The sequence below is a fragment of the Protobothrops mucrosquamatus genome, unplaced genomic scaffold (genome assembly GCF_001527695.2).
Source record: "Protobothrops mucrosquamatus isolate PMUCROS unplaced genomic scaffold, P.Mucros_1.0 scaffold970, whole genome shotgun sequence".
Lineage (NCBI taxonomy): Eukaryota > Metazoa > Chordata > Lepidosauria > Squamata > Viperidae > Protobothrops > Protobothrops mucrosquamatus.
In genome coordinates this window covers 198,184-211,559 of record NW_015387213.1, presented here as the reverse complement: position 1 = coordinate 211,559, position 13,376 = coordinate 198,184, and the positions used below count along the sequence as shown (strand labels likewise).

At 44.7% G+C, this 13,376-nt stretch overlaps 1 protein-coding gene across 1 annotated transcript in view; it reads left to right on the top strand.

Moving 5' to 3' along the window:
- The window catches only part of PITPNM1 (phosphatidylinositol transfer protein membrane associated 1), a 29,909-nt gene extending 18,109 nt beyond the window's left edge, over positions 1-11,800 (top strand). The window contains exons 15-23 of the mRNA XM_029284815.1: positions 322-474; positions 2,474-2,622; positions 5,441-5,551; positions 6,619-6,735; positions 7,893-8,041; positions 8,606-8,755; positions 10,433-10,616; positions 11,274-11,402; positions 11,546-11,800. Of these exons, the coding sequence (XP_029140648.1) occupies positions 322-474; positions 2,474-2,622; positions 5,441-5,551; positions 6,619-6,735; positions 7,893-8,041; positions 8,606-8,755; positions 10,433-10,616; positions 11,274-11,402; positions 11,546-11,800 (1,397 nt within the window). The remainder of the gene's footprint in view (positions 1-321; positions 475-2,473; positions 2,623-5,440; positions 5,552-6,618; positions 6,736-7,892; positions 8,042-8,605; positions 8,756-10,432; positions 10,617-11,273; positions 11,403-11,545) is intronic.
- Positions 11,801-13,376: the final 1,576 nt, after the last annotated feature.

The window sequence follows — 13,376 nt, the reverse complement described above, 5'->3', positions numbered from 1 at the left end:
ACTAGAACTGAGTTTCTATGATCCTAGTCCAGCTTTTCCCCCGTACATCACGGGATCCATGTCATCATTGAAACTACTGCTATGCTGTGAGTGTATGAGATGGATATGTGTGTGTGCATGTGTACGCACTTCTTTTTAAGGAATAGCAACCTTCCGCTGCCTTGCTGAGTTAATTCCCCAAAAGAAATTAGGAGAATTACAATTCCAATACAGCTGGAGACAGTGAATTTAGGAAAGGCTGATATCGTAGTACAGCAGTGGAGGATTGGAAATACGCCATCACGGTGTTCACCTCTGCTTATGTGTTTCTCCTTGAACTAGCCGACGCCTTGCAGAGTCATTCTTCCCTCTTTGTGAGTGAGCTAGACCTTGTGACTCCACCCACTCCAACAGGTGCATTTGGAGGCTTCTGGAAAGGAAATGAGGGAACGGCGAGTGACAACACTGCAAGCAGCACCAATGAAGTTGTCAAAAGTGAGTCACTTGTTGCCTTTTTGTACTAATTTCCTCAAAACCAGATTTGATCTGTTGGTTGTTTTAGTCAGCTTAGGGCAGGCATGTCAAACTGCTGGCCCATGGGCCGGATGCATCACGCCAAAACCGCACCCACCCCATTGTCGGCAATGGGGGGGAAAGTGACGATACATCACGACACGTCACGTCGCGTCGCGAGTTTGACACCCGTAGCTTAGAGCACGGTAGCAGGCCATTTGGTATTATAGGAAAGGTGTGATAGGAAAGGTCATCAGTTTTCTGCATTTAAAAAGCATTATTTTCTTTTAAAAATTCTTAATTTTTTGGCAGGTTTAGTCCTGTTTTAATTTCCTTAGGCTTTACAAACAATATTAGAAAATGTGGTCCTCTAGTTTTTTTAGTTGAAGTGCTAGGAAGTTACATGTCTTTTCTGTGTCTCTCTTGTATCCGAGATACTGGTGTATAAAGCTGTTCTCTCATGTCAGCAGATCAGAATGAAGTGCCTGGCCCTTGAATAGATTCATTGAAGATTCAGTCAGAAATCTGAACAAAGGTTCTTGTTTCTGTGAAGCAAATGAGTACATTTTGCAAGGTTGCAATTTATTTGGGTGCCAAGAAAATACTTGTTCATTGAGGGGAAGACCCAAATTCCACAGCTTGGCCACACTGAGCCACTTTGTATCACTTCTGGAGTGCTCAAAAATATCCAATGGCCATTATGGTGATTAAGAGTGTACTTCTGGACAGAGCGGGCCACTTCAATTTGGCTGGAACAGAATGTTATAAAACAGCTTTAAACATTCCTGCAGAAGCTCTGGCAGCTAGCACCAAACTAGATACGATGTTAAAAGAATATTTGCATTAAGTGTGTGAGGTTTGTATCTTTCTTTTAAACATCAGTCATTAGTTGTAGGTGGGGACTGATGCGTATCAGAATTTAATCATTAAAAACAAGGCTATAGCTTCCATTAAGGGACCCCAGTGAAGGAACAGAATATTGAATTCCTTTGCCGTATCTGTATTAATGTCTAGAAATCAATGCTAATTGTACTTTTAAGCAACTGCAGCTTAAAAGTAAAGATTCATTTAATGGCAAGTGCCCTTTGATCCTTGAGTCTTTTGTGATTTCTTTGGGGGGAGCAGGATAAATATAAAAGGTATTAAGCATTAATGAAACTGTTCAGCAGCTGCTGTTCTGCTGAGATTTCACTTAGAGTCACCTCTTTGGGCTTTTATTAAGCACATAGGTAACATTAACTTGCTGGAAAGAAATAGATGTTGTGGAAATGAGCTTCCTCTCTATAATTCTGCTCCAGCATATGTCACAACATGGATATGGTTTGCTGCTAGTCAGCATTGTCCCTAACCTGAAGAATTCAGCAATCTCCCACGTTGTAACTTCATTCATGTATCTCGATAATAGCCATTGAAAAGACGCGTTTTGCTAGTTTTTTTTTAAATGCATTGTTCATTTCTGTTTTGGCACACATTTTTGAGGTCTTGGCCAATGTAATGTAGTGCTTCTTGAGAATACTAATATCTAATATCTGCAAAGGACTATATTTGTATTAATGTTTTTAATGTTTTTATGTAGCTTTATAAGATGAAAAATACGATGCATTAATGCCCATAGGCAGGGGTAGGCAACGTTGGCTCTTTTATGACTCGTGGACTTCAACTCCCAGAATTCCTGAGCCAGCATAGCTGGCTCAGGAATTCTGGGAGTTGAAGTCCACGAGTCATAAAAGAGCCAACGTTGCCTACCCCTGCCCATGGGGGTAACGTTCCTTTGCCATTTCTTTTTCAGGGATTGTTTTCCCTTGTATTTTGTATCTTTATATGTTTTTTTAAGGGTAAAATAATAGAGAAATTTAAAAAAAGGATGACCAATAAAAGCAGTCAAACATGCCTTTTTACCCATTTTAGAGGAGAAAGGGAAAGGATAGAGGCATCTTCAGGGGCATCATCCTAATATGGTTTCTCCTCCCCTTTGGTCTAGTTCTGGATCGTTGGTGGGGCTCTAAACGCATCGACTACTCTCTCTACTGCCCTGAGGCACTCACGGCCTTTCCCACCATCACCCTGCCTCACCTTTTCCACGCCAGCTATTGGGAAAGTGCTGATGTGGCTGCCTTCATCTTACGCCAGGTGGGCCGTTGCAAGCCAGATGGAAATGAACGTGTGTGTATGTCCTGTGTAATGTAGGTCCTGTACTTGTTTGATTTGATTAGAGCAGACATGTCAAACACAAGGCCCGGGGGCCGGATGCGGCCCGCGAAGTGGTTTCATGTGGCCCGTGAAGCCATCCTGGAAACAATGAGGGAACGGCTCCCACTACCTTGGCCCTGGCCCAGGCCAGCCGGGAGCCAATTTACAATTTTGTGATGGCCATCTTGGCACTTGCCCCGGTCCCACCCCCTTCTACCAGAGACCCTCAGATCTGTCCCACTCCTGCCCAGGCACCCTTGAAGCAAATGATGTAGAACTGGCCATGCTCACCCAGTAGGCCACACCCCACTCCATCCACCCACACCCAGTAGGCTGCACCCACTTTGGCCACACCCACCCGGCCCCCCAAAAGCAACCACAATGCTGATGCGGCCCTCAGTGAAATTGAGTTTGACCCCCCTGGATTAGAGGCAACCAAGCGAGCTTCCCTCAAAGGTAGCTTAAAAGATGATCTGGAGATTGCCTTTCAGGCTGTCAGGCAAAGTACCACTGATCCACTGTCAGATTGCTATAGGTCAGTGATAGCGAACCTTTTAGAGACCGAGTGCCCCAAAACTGGCCCCGCCCCCACTCCACCCCCACCCCGCCTGCCCGCGGGGCCATTCACCGCCTCCAGGGCCCGCCGCAGATTACCCAGGCAGCCCAGCAGTACCATGGCGGCCACGTCCTCTGCCCACACCCTGCAGCATCAACTGTGCGCAATGGGGCATGAGGGCAGAGTCTTGTCTAAGATGCCTGGCTGCCATGTCCTTGGCTGCGCTGCTCCATGTGGGCCACGCTCAGGGGCAACTCTCCTCCAGGGGAGCCGCTGGTGAGGGGGTCGCGGGGGGAGGCAAGGCTGGGGCAACGGCACGTGTGCCCAGAGAGAGGGCTCCGAGTGCCGCCTCTGGCACCCGTGCCATAGGTTCACCACCACTGCTATAGGTCTTGCAGTAAAAGAAGTCCCACCACCCACCTCTCTGGGCAAAAGGAGAATGAAACAGATGGCTTGCGCGCAGTTGCACCCGGATATATCCATGTGACACTCTCACGCTCTGCATATATCTTGTTAAATGCAAAAAGGGGAAGAGTATTTGCTCAAGAAAAAATAAAGGAAGGGAGGAATTTTCTCGCCGTTTTTAAACACCCCCTTTTTGAGTTGGAAATATATCGGCTCATCTCTTGACCGCGCCTGACATCGTGGAATCACAGAAAGCCGAAACTGCCTTTGAAATGAGGCAGGACCCTCCTTTGGAAGGGATCTAAGGTAGAAGGCAAAGAAACGGGGTGTGCTTTGGTGGCTAAATCTTACCTTGACAGGTCAAGCCTAAATGAGTTCTGAGACTCAAGAGTTTTAGCTGCTAAATCATGTCCTTAGATTTCCAAAGGTCCTACACTTAATTCTTAGCATCTCCCTCCAATAGAGAAAGGCCCACTACAGCGCGGGTAGTTCTCAACTTAAAACAGTTCATTTAGTTACAAGGGCTCTGAAAAAAGTGACTTACGGCCGTTTTTCACACTTACGACTGTTGCAGCATCGCCACGGTCATGTGATCAACATTCGGACACTTGACAACCGGCATGTATTTGTGACAGTTGCGGTGTCCCAGGATCACGGGATCCCCTTTTGCCACCGTCTGACAAGCAAAGTCAATGGGAAAACCAGATTCACTTAACAGCCATGTTAAGCGATTCACTTAACCGTGGCAAGAAAAGTATAATGGCGCAAAATTTGCTTAACAAATATTCGGCTTAGCCACAGAAATTTTGGGCTCAGTTGTGGTCATAAGTCAAGGATTATCTGTAGAGAACAACCAGGGACCAACTTCCCCTTTGTAAGACACACAGTGCACCTCCCACTCCATTCTGCTACCAGAATTTCTATTTCTCCTTCCGTTTTTTTTTTAATTTAATAAAATTACAATTATGGAAAGATTTTTAAATCGTAATGCCTTTAGCATTTTTCCTCTCTTTTCTTGAATGTCAAACAGGAACAATGTTCTGCAAGCTGGAAAATGCTTGCAGGGGGGGAAGGAGGCTTGTTTTTGCTGCTTTTCAGCACACACCCACACACTTGTGTAGGTTTCAGTATGCGTGCAATTTTATATTTAAAGTTAGATTCCGCTGTGTATAATTGTGGGTGTGTTACATACAGCAATTGCACAGGCTGTTACAGGACACAAAGCCACTGCACAATTTCCCACTACTCACAGCATTTTACTTGGCTTTATTTTGAAGCCAACTTTTGTTTATGACTCTACAGGTGTCCATGCAGCTATACACCGCAACAACAAAGAAGCAGCTTTTGTGAATACCCAACTACTTACTGCATTATGCTGTGCCTTTTGGCATCGTGGTGTATAATAAAACATCAGTGACCTTTAAAACTCTGGCTGCTTCTCCCCAAATTGCAATTCTGTAGATAGCTAGGTGGCCCTTAATTTTGTATTGCCCGTTATAGATTAAATGCTATATTCGTTAACAAGCGCCAACTCAGCAAAAATTGCATTTGGAAGAATACCAGGAAGAAGCCGTGCCTCAGAGACAAGAGGGATCCCAGCACTTTTCCTGCCAAGGCTAGTAGAAGCACGGCAAAGCATGCTTGCCTTGTCCGCTTTTGAAGCAGCCTTGATGCCGAAAATTAAGGGATTGTCCCCTTTAAAATACTGGCTACATATTAAAGCAGGGCAAATCTGGACATCGGTCCTTTTTGCCCGGTATGTTTTCGCGGCCTAGAATGTACCGTCTCTGATTGCAGGTGATTGAGACAGAGCAGCACCAAGTGACTGAAAACGAGGAGAGTTCGATCTACAGTCCAGCATTTCCCCGTGAAAAGTGGCAGCGCAAACGGACGCAAGTGAAGATCCGGGTACGAACCTCCTGTGTCTTCTTCTCTCAGCTTTCTTTGGGTCTTTTCTCTCGTAGTTTTCAGGGCATGTTGAGGTCTGGCTTAGGTTGCTCTACTACAGTGTTTCTCAACCTTGACAATTTTAAGGCATGTGGACTTCAACTCCCAGAATTCCACAGCCAGCATTGCTGGCTGTGGAATTCTGGGAGTTGAAGTCCACATGCCTTAAAATTGTCAAGGTTGAGAAACACTGCTCTACTGGCTTTGTAGGAAGATACGTAGTCTGATCATATTTATTTCCTGCTCATAATGTTCCTGAATCCGTCACCAGTGTCGATCTCACATTGTTTGCCTTTAACTCCCCTAAAACATTATGACAATCATTTTGATTCTGCAGGAACAACCTATTGTTGTCGCAATTCAAAATCTGATTTTACTCAGATAATATTATTCGTATGATGTTCTAGGTTTTTGATATTGATCGGGAGACTTACTTCACTTTCATAACATCTTGATTTTTTTCTAGGTTTGGCCCCTGAAATGAATTAGCAGCAAGCTGTTATGGGCTGTGATGGTTGTGAGCATTGACACCCAAAACATGAGCTATTGGCAAACTAGGGTCATAGTGCTAAATGTAGGATGAAAATCCTTTACTCATAATACATAAAAAGCAATAAGCTGCCTTCTCTAGTGGAATATAACGGTGGTTGTTTTATTAGTAGGAAAAACTCAGTACAAGATATCCCTATAATTCCTATGGCTACTGATTTTATTTTTAAAGACTTATATAGTTAACCAAATTGGCACACAACGCATCCCCCCCAAAAAGATTTGTTCAGTCCCATAAATGTCCTTCTAATGCAGCTAGAAGAACAGAGAGCTATTATGTAGTAAAATTCTCCTGCCTGCTCTAAATAACTCTTAGTTGTTGCATGGGTTTCATTCATGATTTGGGAATCAAGGTATTTAAATTCTCAAACCAGCTCTGTTGCAATCTCACTGCAGACAGCCATTTCCTGAGAAATTCTCCCCTTGTCCAGTTTTGCAACGATGAGCTTAATAATAATGTCTGGCTTTTTGTTTTTCAGAATGTTACAGCGAACCATCGTGCCAGTGATGTGATTGTGTGCGAGGGACGACCCCAAGCCCTTAGCGGGCGCTTCATGTACGGTCCACTTGATGTGGTAACTCTCACTGGAGAGAAGGTAACCAAGGTTTTAATTTGATTTACGAGGACAAGTGAACAGGGGTGAGGTGTAATGCTGGCATGAACCTGAGCAACCAGCATTTTACATGCTGTAAGCCTTCTCTTTCCTGGTGGGCGTGCAAACATTATGTAAAATGTTTCACTTGTGAATGGCTGTTTAGTCCTTCAAGGTAGACCAGACCTGGAAACCAAAATGTCATGTGGGCTAGTGCTACTTTTACTATAACGGTTGTAACAGCAGAATCTTGGAAGTCTGAATATCTCTGTATGAACGAGGGAGGGTTTGTCTGAGAGGTTTTGTCAAGTTGCTTTCTTGGCCTGAGCTCAGGCTCCTTTTATCTGACTGTTGTCTTGGTGGCAACTCTTCCTCCTGTCCTTCAAGACCATTCCCTCTGCCCTCTGCAATGGCAGAAGGAAGAAGAACCGATACTGGACCAAGGGCAAGGCTTTCCCGGGACTAAGGAGGGAAGGAGGGCAACAGAAATAAGTAGCGTTGCAAGTACAAATTTAAAGCTAAGCCAAGACCATGGGATAGAATGTGGCCTCCGGAGGGATTCTTAGATTTGTTGTGAAAACTTCCCTAGTTCTTGTGTTTAGGTGACCGAGACAGCTGCCTTGTTCTCAGGGGATCTACCGTAGAACCAGTTTTCAGATCACCTCAGTGCGAATCCCCCATTTCTCCAGGGCTAGAGTTCCATTACAACCATTAATGATATGAGCCTGGAACTCATCAATAATATGAGCTAGCAATCTAAAATTAGAGGGGGGGGTTGGGGAGGGGAGACTAAAGGAAGCCATTCACATTAAAACTAAGAGGAGAAAACTATTGCAATATGAGACCCTCCACAGAAGGCAAAGAACAGATGTTTTCCAGAAGGACAGAGCTGTTGTAAGAAACAGGTAGTAGAAATAAATAAAAATATAGGAATTTTGCCTATCCCTTTCAGAGGAATGAATATGAAAAGCTTATAAGTAGAAAATGGATTTTTAAAAACCAACTTAAGGAGAAGATGGGAGTGAAGGAAGGGTTTGTGCTCTCTCCTTTTATCGTAATAACAACTGTCATTTAGCAATCTCAAGGAGTTATTTGTGGCTAACTGTGTGGTATAACAGTACATGCAATGAGGTGAACACTGTGCTCATCTTTCTTTCCAGGTGGATATCTACATAATGCCACAGCCATTGTCAGGGAAATGGGTACATTATGGCACAGAAGTGACAAGTGGTAGCGGGAGGCTTTCTTACACCCTTCCTGAAGAGAAGATCCTGGGCATTGGCATGTACCCTATCCGTATGGTGGTGAGGTGAATGCATGGTAGATCCTTTCCTGTGCTTGATCTCTTGGGCAGCCTCTCCTGTGCCAGATATTCTCTTCTACCATCCAGGAAAGCTTGTAACATAATATATGCAATCATCCATAATGCACCACAAAATTATTTATATTATGTTGATTGCAAGCACTTGATTGTCGGATGTGACCCTCTGGACCAGAACGGTTCAAATTTGGTCTTGGCAACTATTTAGCATACAGGTTCAGTTGTTACAGTCCAGTTGCGTGCCAATGAAAGTAAGCAACTGGTGGCTCTTTAGATGTTGCTGAACTGCAATTCCCAGCAGCCCCAATCAGCATGGCCGATGTTGGGGATGCTTGGAGGTGTACTTCGCCAACAGGATCTCTGCAGGTTTACAGTTAATAGTTGAACTGCTTGGCTTTTTCCTTCTTTGGTTTTCTACACTGTAGGGGGGGGGGAACCACCCTCACTTGCTTCTATCTTCATGGCTTGTTTGAATGCAGAAGTTGAGCATTTCTGATTCTGAGGGTGTAGGAATATTTGCTTTTGGGCTGACACCTTTCTGTCTCTCCACAGAGGGGATCACACCTATGCTGAATGCTTTCTGACAGTGGTAGCTAAGGGCACACCTTGTGTCGTCTTTAGTATTGATGGCTCCTTCACAGCTAGTGTCTCCATTATGGGCAGTGACCCCAAGGTGCGTGCAGGTGCTGTTGATGTGGTAAGGTAGGTGAATAGCCCTCCTCAGAGACTCCTTGTATTTCTTTGAGCTAACTGATCTACTGTTTCTCTTTCTTAAGGTCTCCAAAATCTGTGCCAGGACTATAGAGAAATTCTTACATATGTTACATTCCTCAACAGAGTTATTTTCTAGTATTCTTCCTTATTCTTTAAATCTTTTTCTCCCAATACTTACCCTAATTATTTTTTTCCCATTAAGTGCAAATATTTTTTAAAAAAAGATGTTTAATAAGTAACAGTTACAAAAAAGCAATTTAAAGCACCAATTGAAAACAGTTCTGCTGTTTTCCTTCACACTAATAATAAGTTTGCATGCCAACTTCCATATTTGTCCCTGCCAACATGCTGTCAGAATGGATTTCTTGGAAGAAGCTTTCGTTAAAGCAACTGAGGTTTTTTTTTCTACTTTAAAATAGCATTCTAACCATCACTGTTCTTTTTATGAAAAGTGAAGAGAGAAGCATGTCTACTCACTTTGTCAGCTTTAATAAACAGTCTGGTTGTTGGATATTGATAGTGTTTTCTATGAATCAGACTGGATTCATACCAACAATATATGCATTTGTTACAGAATGCAGATTCTTTCCATTGTTTTCAATCTCACTGTAGTTACCAAATGAAAGGATTTCTTTATATAAACCCTATATACAGTGCTTTTTTTTTGAAGAAAAAAAAAAAGGTGCCGGAACTCACACATATCATACAACCCGCCTTGCCTACCCTACAAGATTCCATCCCAAAAAGGTGCCGGAACTCCGTTCTGGGAGTTCTATGAGAAAAAAAAACCCTGCAATATAAATTAAAACATGAAATTTATTGCAGTGAGGGAGAATTCACTATTCTCCTCACTGCATTCACTATTCCAGTGGTGGCGAACCTATGGCACGCGTGCCAGAGGCGGCACTCGGAGCCCTCTATGTGGGCACACGTGCAGTTGCCCCAGCTTTGCCTCCCCCCCTGACCCCCTCCTCACCAGCAGCCCCCCTGGAGAAGAGTCGCCCCCGAGCGTGGCCCATGCAGAGCAGCGCAGTCAAGGACATGGCAGCCAGGCAGCGTAGACAAGAATCTGCCCTCGTGCCCCATTGTGCACAGTTGATGCTGCGGGGCGTGGGCAGAGGGCGTGGCCTCCATGGCGCTGTGGGGCTGCCTGGGCGATCTGCAGCAGGCCCTGGAGGCGGTGAGTGGCCTTGTGGGCAGGCTGGGTGGGGGCGGGACGGGGTGGAGCAGGGGCGGGGCCAGATTTTGGACACCCGGTCTCTAAAAGGTTCGCCCTCACTGCACTATTCCCTCCCTGACCTGTTGTGATTTTTCCAGGGGCAAGATATATTTATAACCTGTCTCACCAGTATTCTTCGAACATGCAGTGATGGTGACTCAAAAGGGCGTTTTTTTAAAGGAAATAAATGCAAAAATGCTACAAACACAACATGCCCTTTCGTTACAGCTTTATCATAATTAGGACCAACAATATCCCCTAGATACAATCCTTCTATCTTCATACTCTCGATAGGGTCAGGCAATTCAGATGTTAAGAAATACCGCTCCCACAACCCTTTGCTAGAAGCGACTACGGTTGAAGGGCTGCTAAGGAGAAGTAAACTGAAATATTTGGAGAACACCGGGTTTTTAGTTTGTTCTCCATCTCTCCCTTTGCTTTTGTAGACATTGGCAAGATTCTGGTTTCATGATCATCTACGTGACAGGGCGTCCAGACATGCAGAAGCACAGAGTGGTGGCTTGGCTTACTCAGCATAATTTCCCACATGGCATTGTCTCTTTCTGTGATGGCCTCACCCATGACCCTCTTCGGCAGAAAGCTGCCTTTCTACAGGGCCTTCAGCAAGAGGTATGTAATCACTTGTGTTCTTGCACAACCAAGAGAGGTATACAATAGAGATTCTACTCTGGTGTAACTGAGGAGCTTGTGGAAAAAGCTGGAGGAGGACCACAGGAGAAAGGAGAGGGAAAAGAAGGGAAGAATGCGACTGAGGTGGCGTAGTAGGGCCCAACTCTCAGAGAAACGGCCTCTCCTGGTTCCGTTCTAACATTCTGCAGGAGAGGCTGCATGGCCTTGCTTATCTGGTGGCCTTGTCTCATATTCTGCCAGGTCAGGCTGTGTAACTCTGGAAGTGGGTTGGTCCATAATAGGGCTAAAGCAGTGTTTCTCAACCTTGACAATTTTAAGGCATGTGGACTTCAACTCCCAGAATTCCACAGGCAGCATTGCTGGCTGTGGAATTCTGGGAGTTGAAGTCCACATGCCTTAAAATTGTCAAGGTTGAGAAACACTGGTCTAAAGCGAGTTAAGTTTAACGTGTTACATAAGTGTGTAATGCATCAATTTCACCAGGCCTTTGAATAGTTAATTAGTGCTGATATTCATTTTAATTTATGGATTTGGTACTGTTATCATCTGCATTTTAATTATTTTGCACTTCTACATTTGCTTGAATAGGAAGGGCCTAAAATTAATTTAAAAATGTCTTTTGCTTATTTGTTGTAGGCAGAGGTTACTATTGTAGCTGCCTACGGTTCCACCAAGGACATCTCAGTCTATAGCTCTTTAGGGCTCCCTTCATCCCAAATTTACATCGTGGGCCGGGCTGTGAAGAAATTGCAAAGCCAGTGCCAGGTATGGAGTTGGCTCAGCCATGGTCCTGCCCAGCCAGCTGAGCGACTAGGCGGCACGTGCCACATTGTGATAAGGGCCCCTTTGCAAAGGCTGTGGCTCATTTAGAAATGGGTGATTAACTGCCTTAATCTTTCTCCTTGCAGTTCCTTTCAGACGGCTACGTTGCCCATCTAGCCCAGCTGGAAGCAGCATCCCTCGCCCACTCGCCGAAGGGAACCACAAGGCCCACCTTGGGCAAAGGCAGTTATGGCTGCCCTGCTCCTGTTGACTTTCTGCGCAAGCAGAGCCAGCTGTTGCGTTCCCGGGGACAGAGCCAGGTGGAACGAGAGGGAACAGGAAGCACCCAGCCCCGAGCCAAAATCCGGAGTGTCAGTCTGAAGCTGGAGAGTGAGGAGTAAACCCAAGAGAGAAAGTCTCTGCATTTTCTTACTTGCAGCCGCTGATGCTTGGATTGGGCCTGTAGAGGCCACAGATGGGAGAGAAAGAAGCTAAGAACAACATGCAGATGGAGAGAGGGAGGGAGAGAGAGAGAGAAAGGGCTCTGCCTTACCGAGGCCAGAAGCTGGCAGACGGTGCTGCTAGGACGAGGAGGAGAGAGCTTCTGTCCAATCCCAGAGAGTGTTCCGTTCCCATTGGACCCAGTTCTTGGCTTCTGTTTGTGGTCCTCGTTGACCTACAGTGCAGCCAGTGTTCCTGAACTCATGCCCCCCCCTAGGGATGGGTGGAGGGGAAGGGCACAATGGGAATCCATTCATATTCTCCCCTTATTTAAGCTGTGCCATGTTGTTTGTGAATTCCTTTTTCCAGAATGTGAGGCCCGTTAAGACTGGGTTATATCCCTTCTCCCAGCCTGTCCATAGGTGAGGCAGTGGCCCCCATGATTTCTCAAGTCTTCCCACAATCCTCTCCAGTTGAAGGTAGGCTGGATGGTTCAGGAAAAAAAAATGCATATATCTATATATCTATATATTTCCGTATAAATATATATATGGATTCCAGCATGGCCATTTCACCTCCGAGGCTGAGCGCCTTGCTCCGGCCTCTACTTCAGTTCTCAGCCTTCATCCTGCCTATACCTTGTTGGTCGTTGGATATCTGCATGATACTGCCTTTCTGTGCATGTATTGTGTCCGGAATGAGAGCACGGGAGAGTCAGGTTTAAGGGTGAATCTGTACTTCCTTTCTGGACATTTGGGGGTGGGTGGGGGTGGGATTTGCTTCACAGTGTCCAAACTGCTGGGAAGCAGAGAGGCAGAAAGAAGAACCCCGCTTTGGAGGATTTATGGGAATTTTGCGTTCTTTCAATGTGTTCACAAAACAATAAAATTTAAGTATTAAACATTGTAAATATCTTGAAGCCGTTGGGATTGCTAATTCAGCATTCTTTTAAGTAGGGATGAATGCTTCTAAACAAGAAACTAAATTCTGCCCTATAGATCTAAGTGTTTGTGTGTGTGTGTGTGTATGTGTGTGTGTGTTTATAAAACACTAAAACAATAGCAAAAGGTTGGAACTTTAAAGAGGAACTCAACTTTTACTTATCTTTCTTTCTCCACTAAAATGGGAAAGGTAACAGTCATTCCCAGCCTCCCCTGGATACCCAGAAAAGGATGCACTTCTTTCTATCAAAGCACGCCTAAACTTTGCCCACCCAATAGCTGCTGAAGTGGGTGTAGTGGAAAAGTGCTTATCTATAATCTGTTTTGCAATTCCCCAACTGGAATATGAAAGAAAACAGGTTTATGTACTGAAGTCACAATTTTCCAATGAAATATACAAACCTATCACGAATGTATGACAGTTGTGGGACTGCAAAAGCCGTATTGGGAACATTGTGAATAAAATGCAAAACATCCTTTTTCTTCTTAAATTGGAAACTGAGATATACATTTGTAGAAGTTAAATGAGAAACTCAAAAACATCTCAGCTGATGCATTTATGTACCGCTAAGATGAGAGGGATGCTAACTGAAGT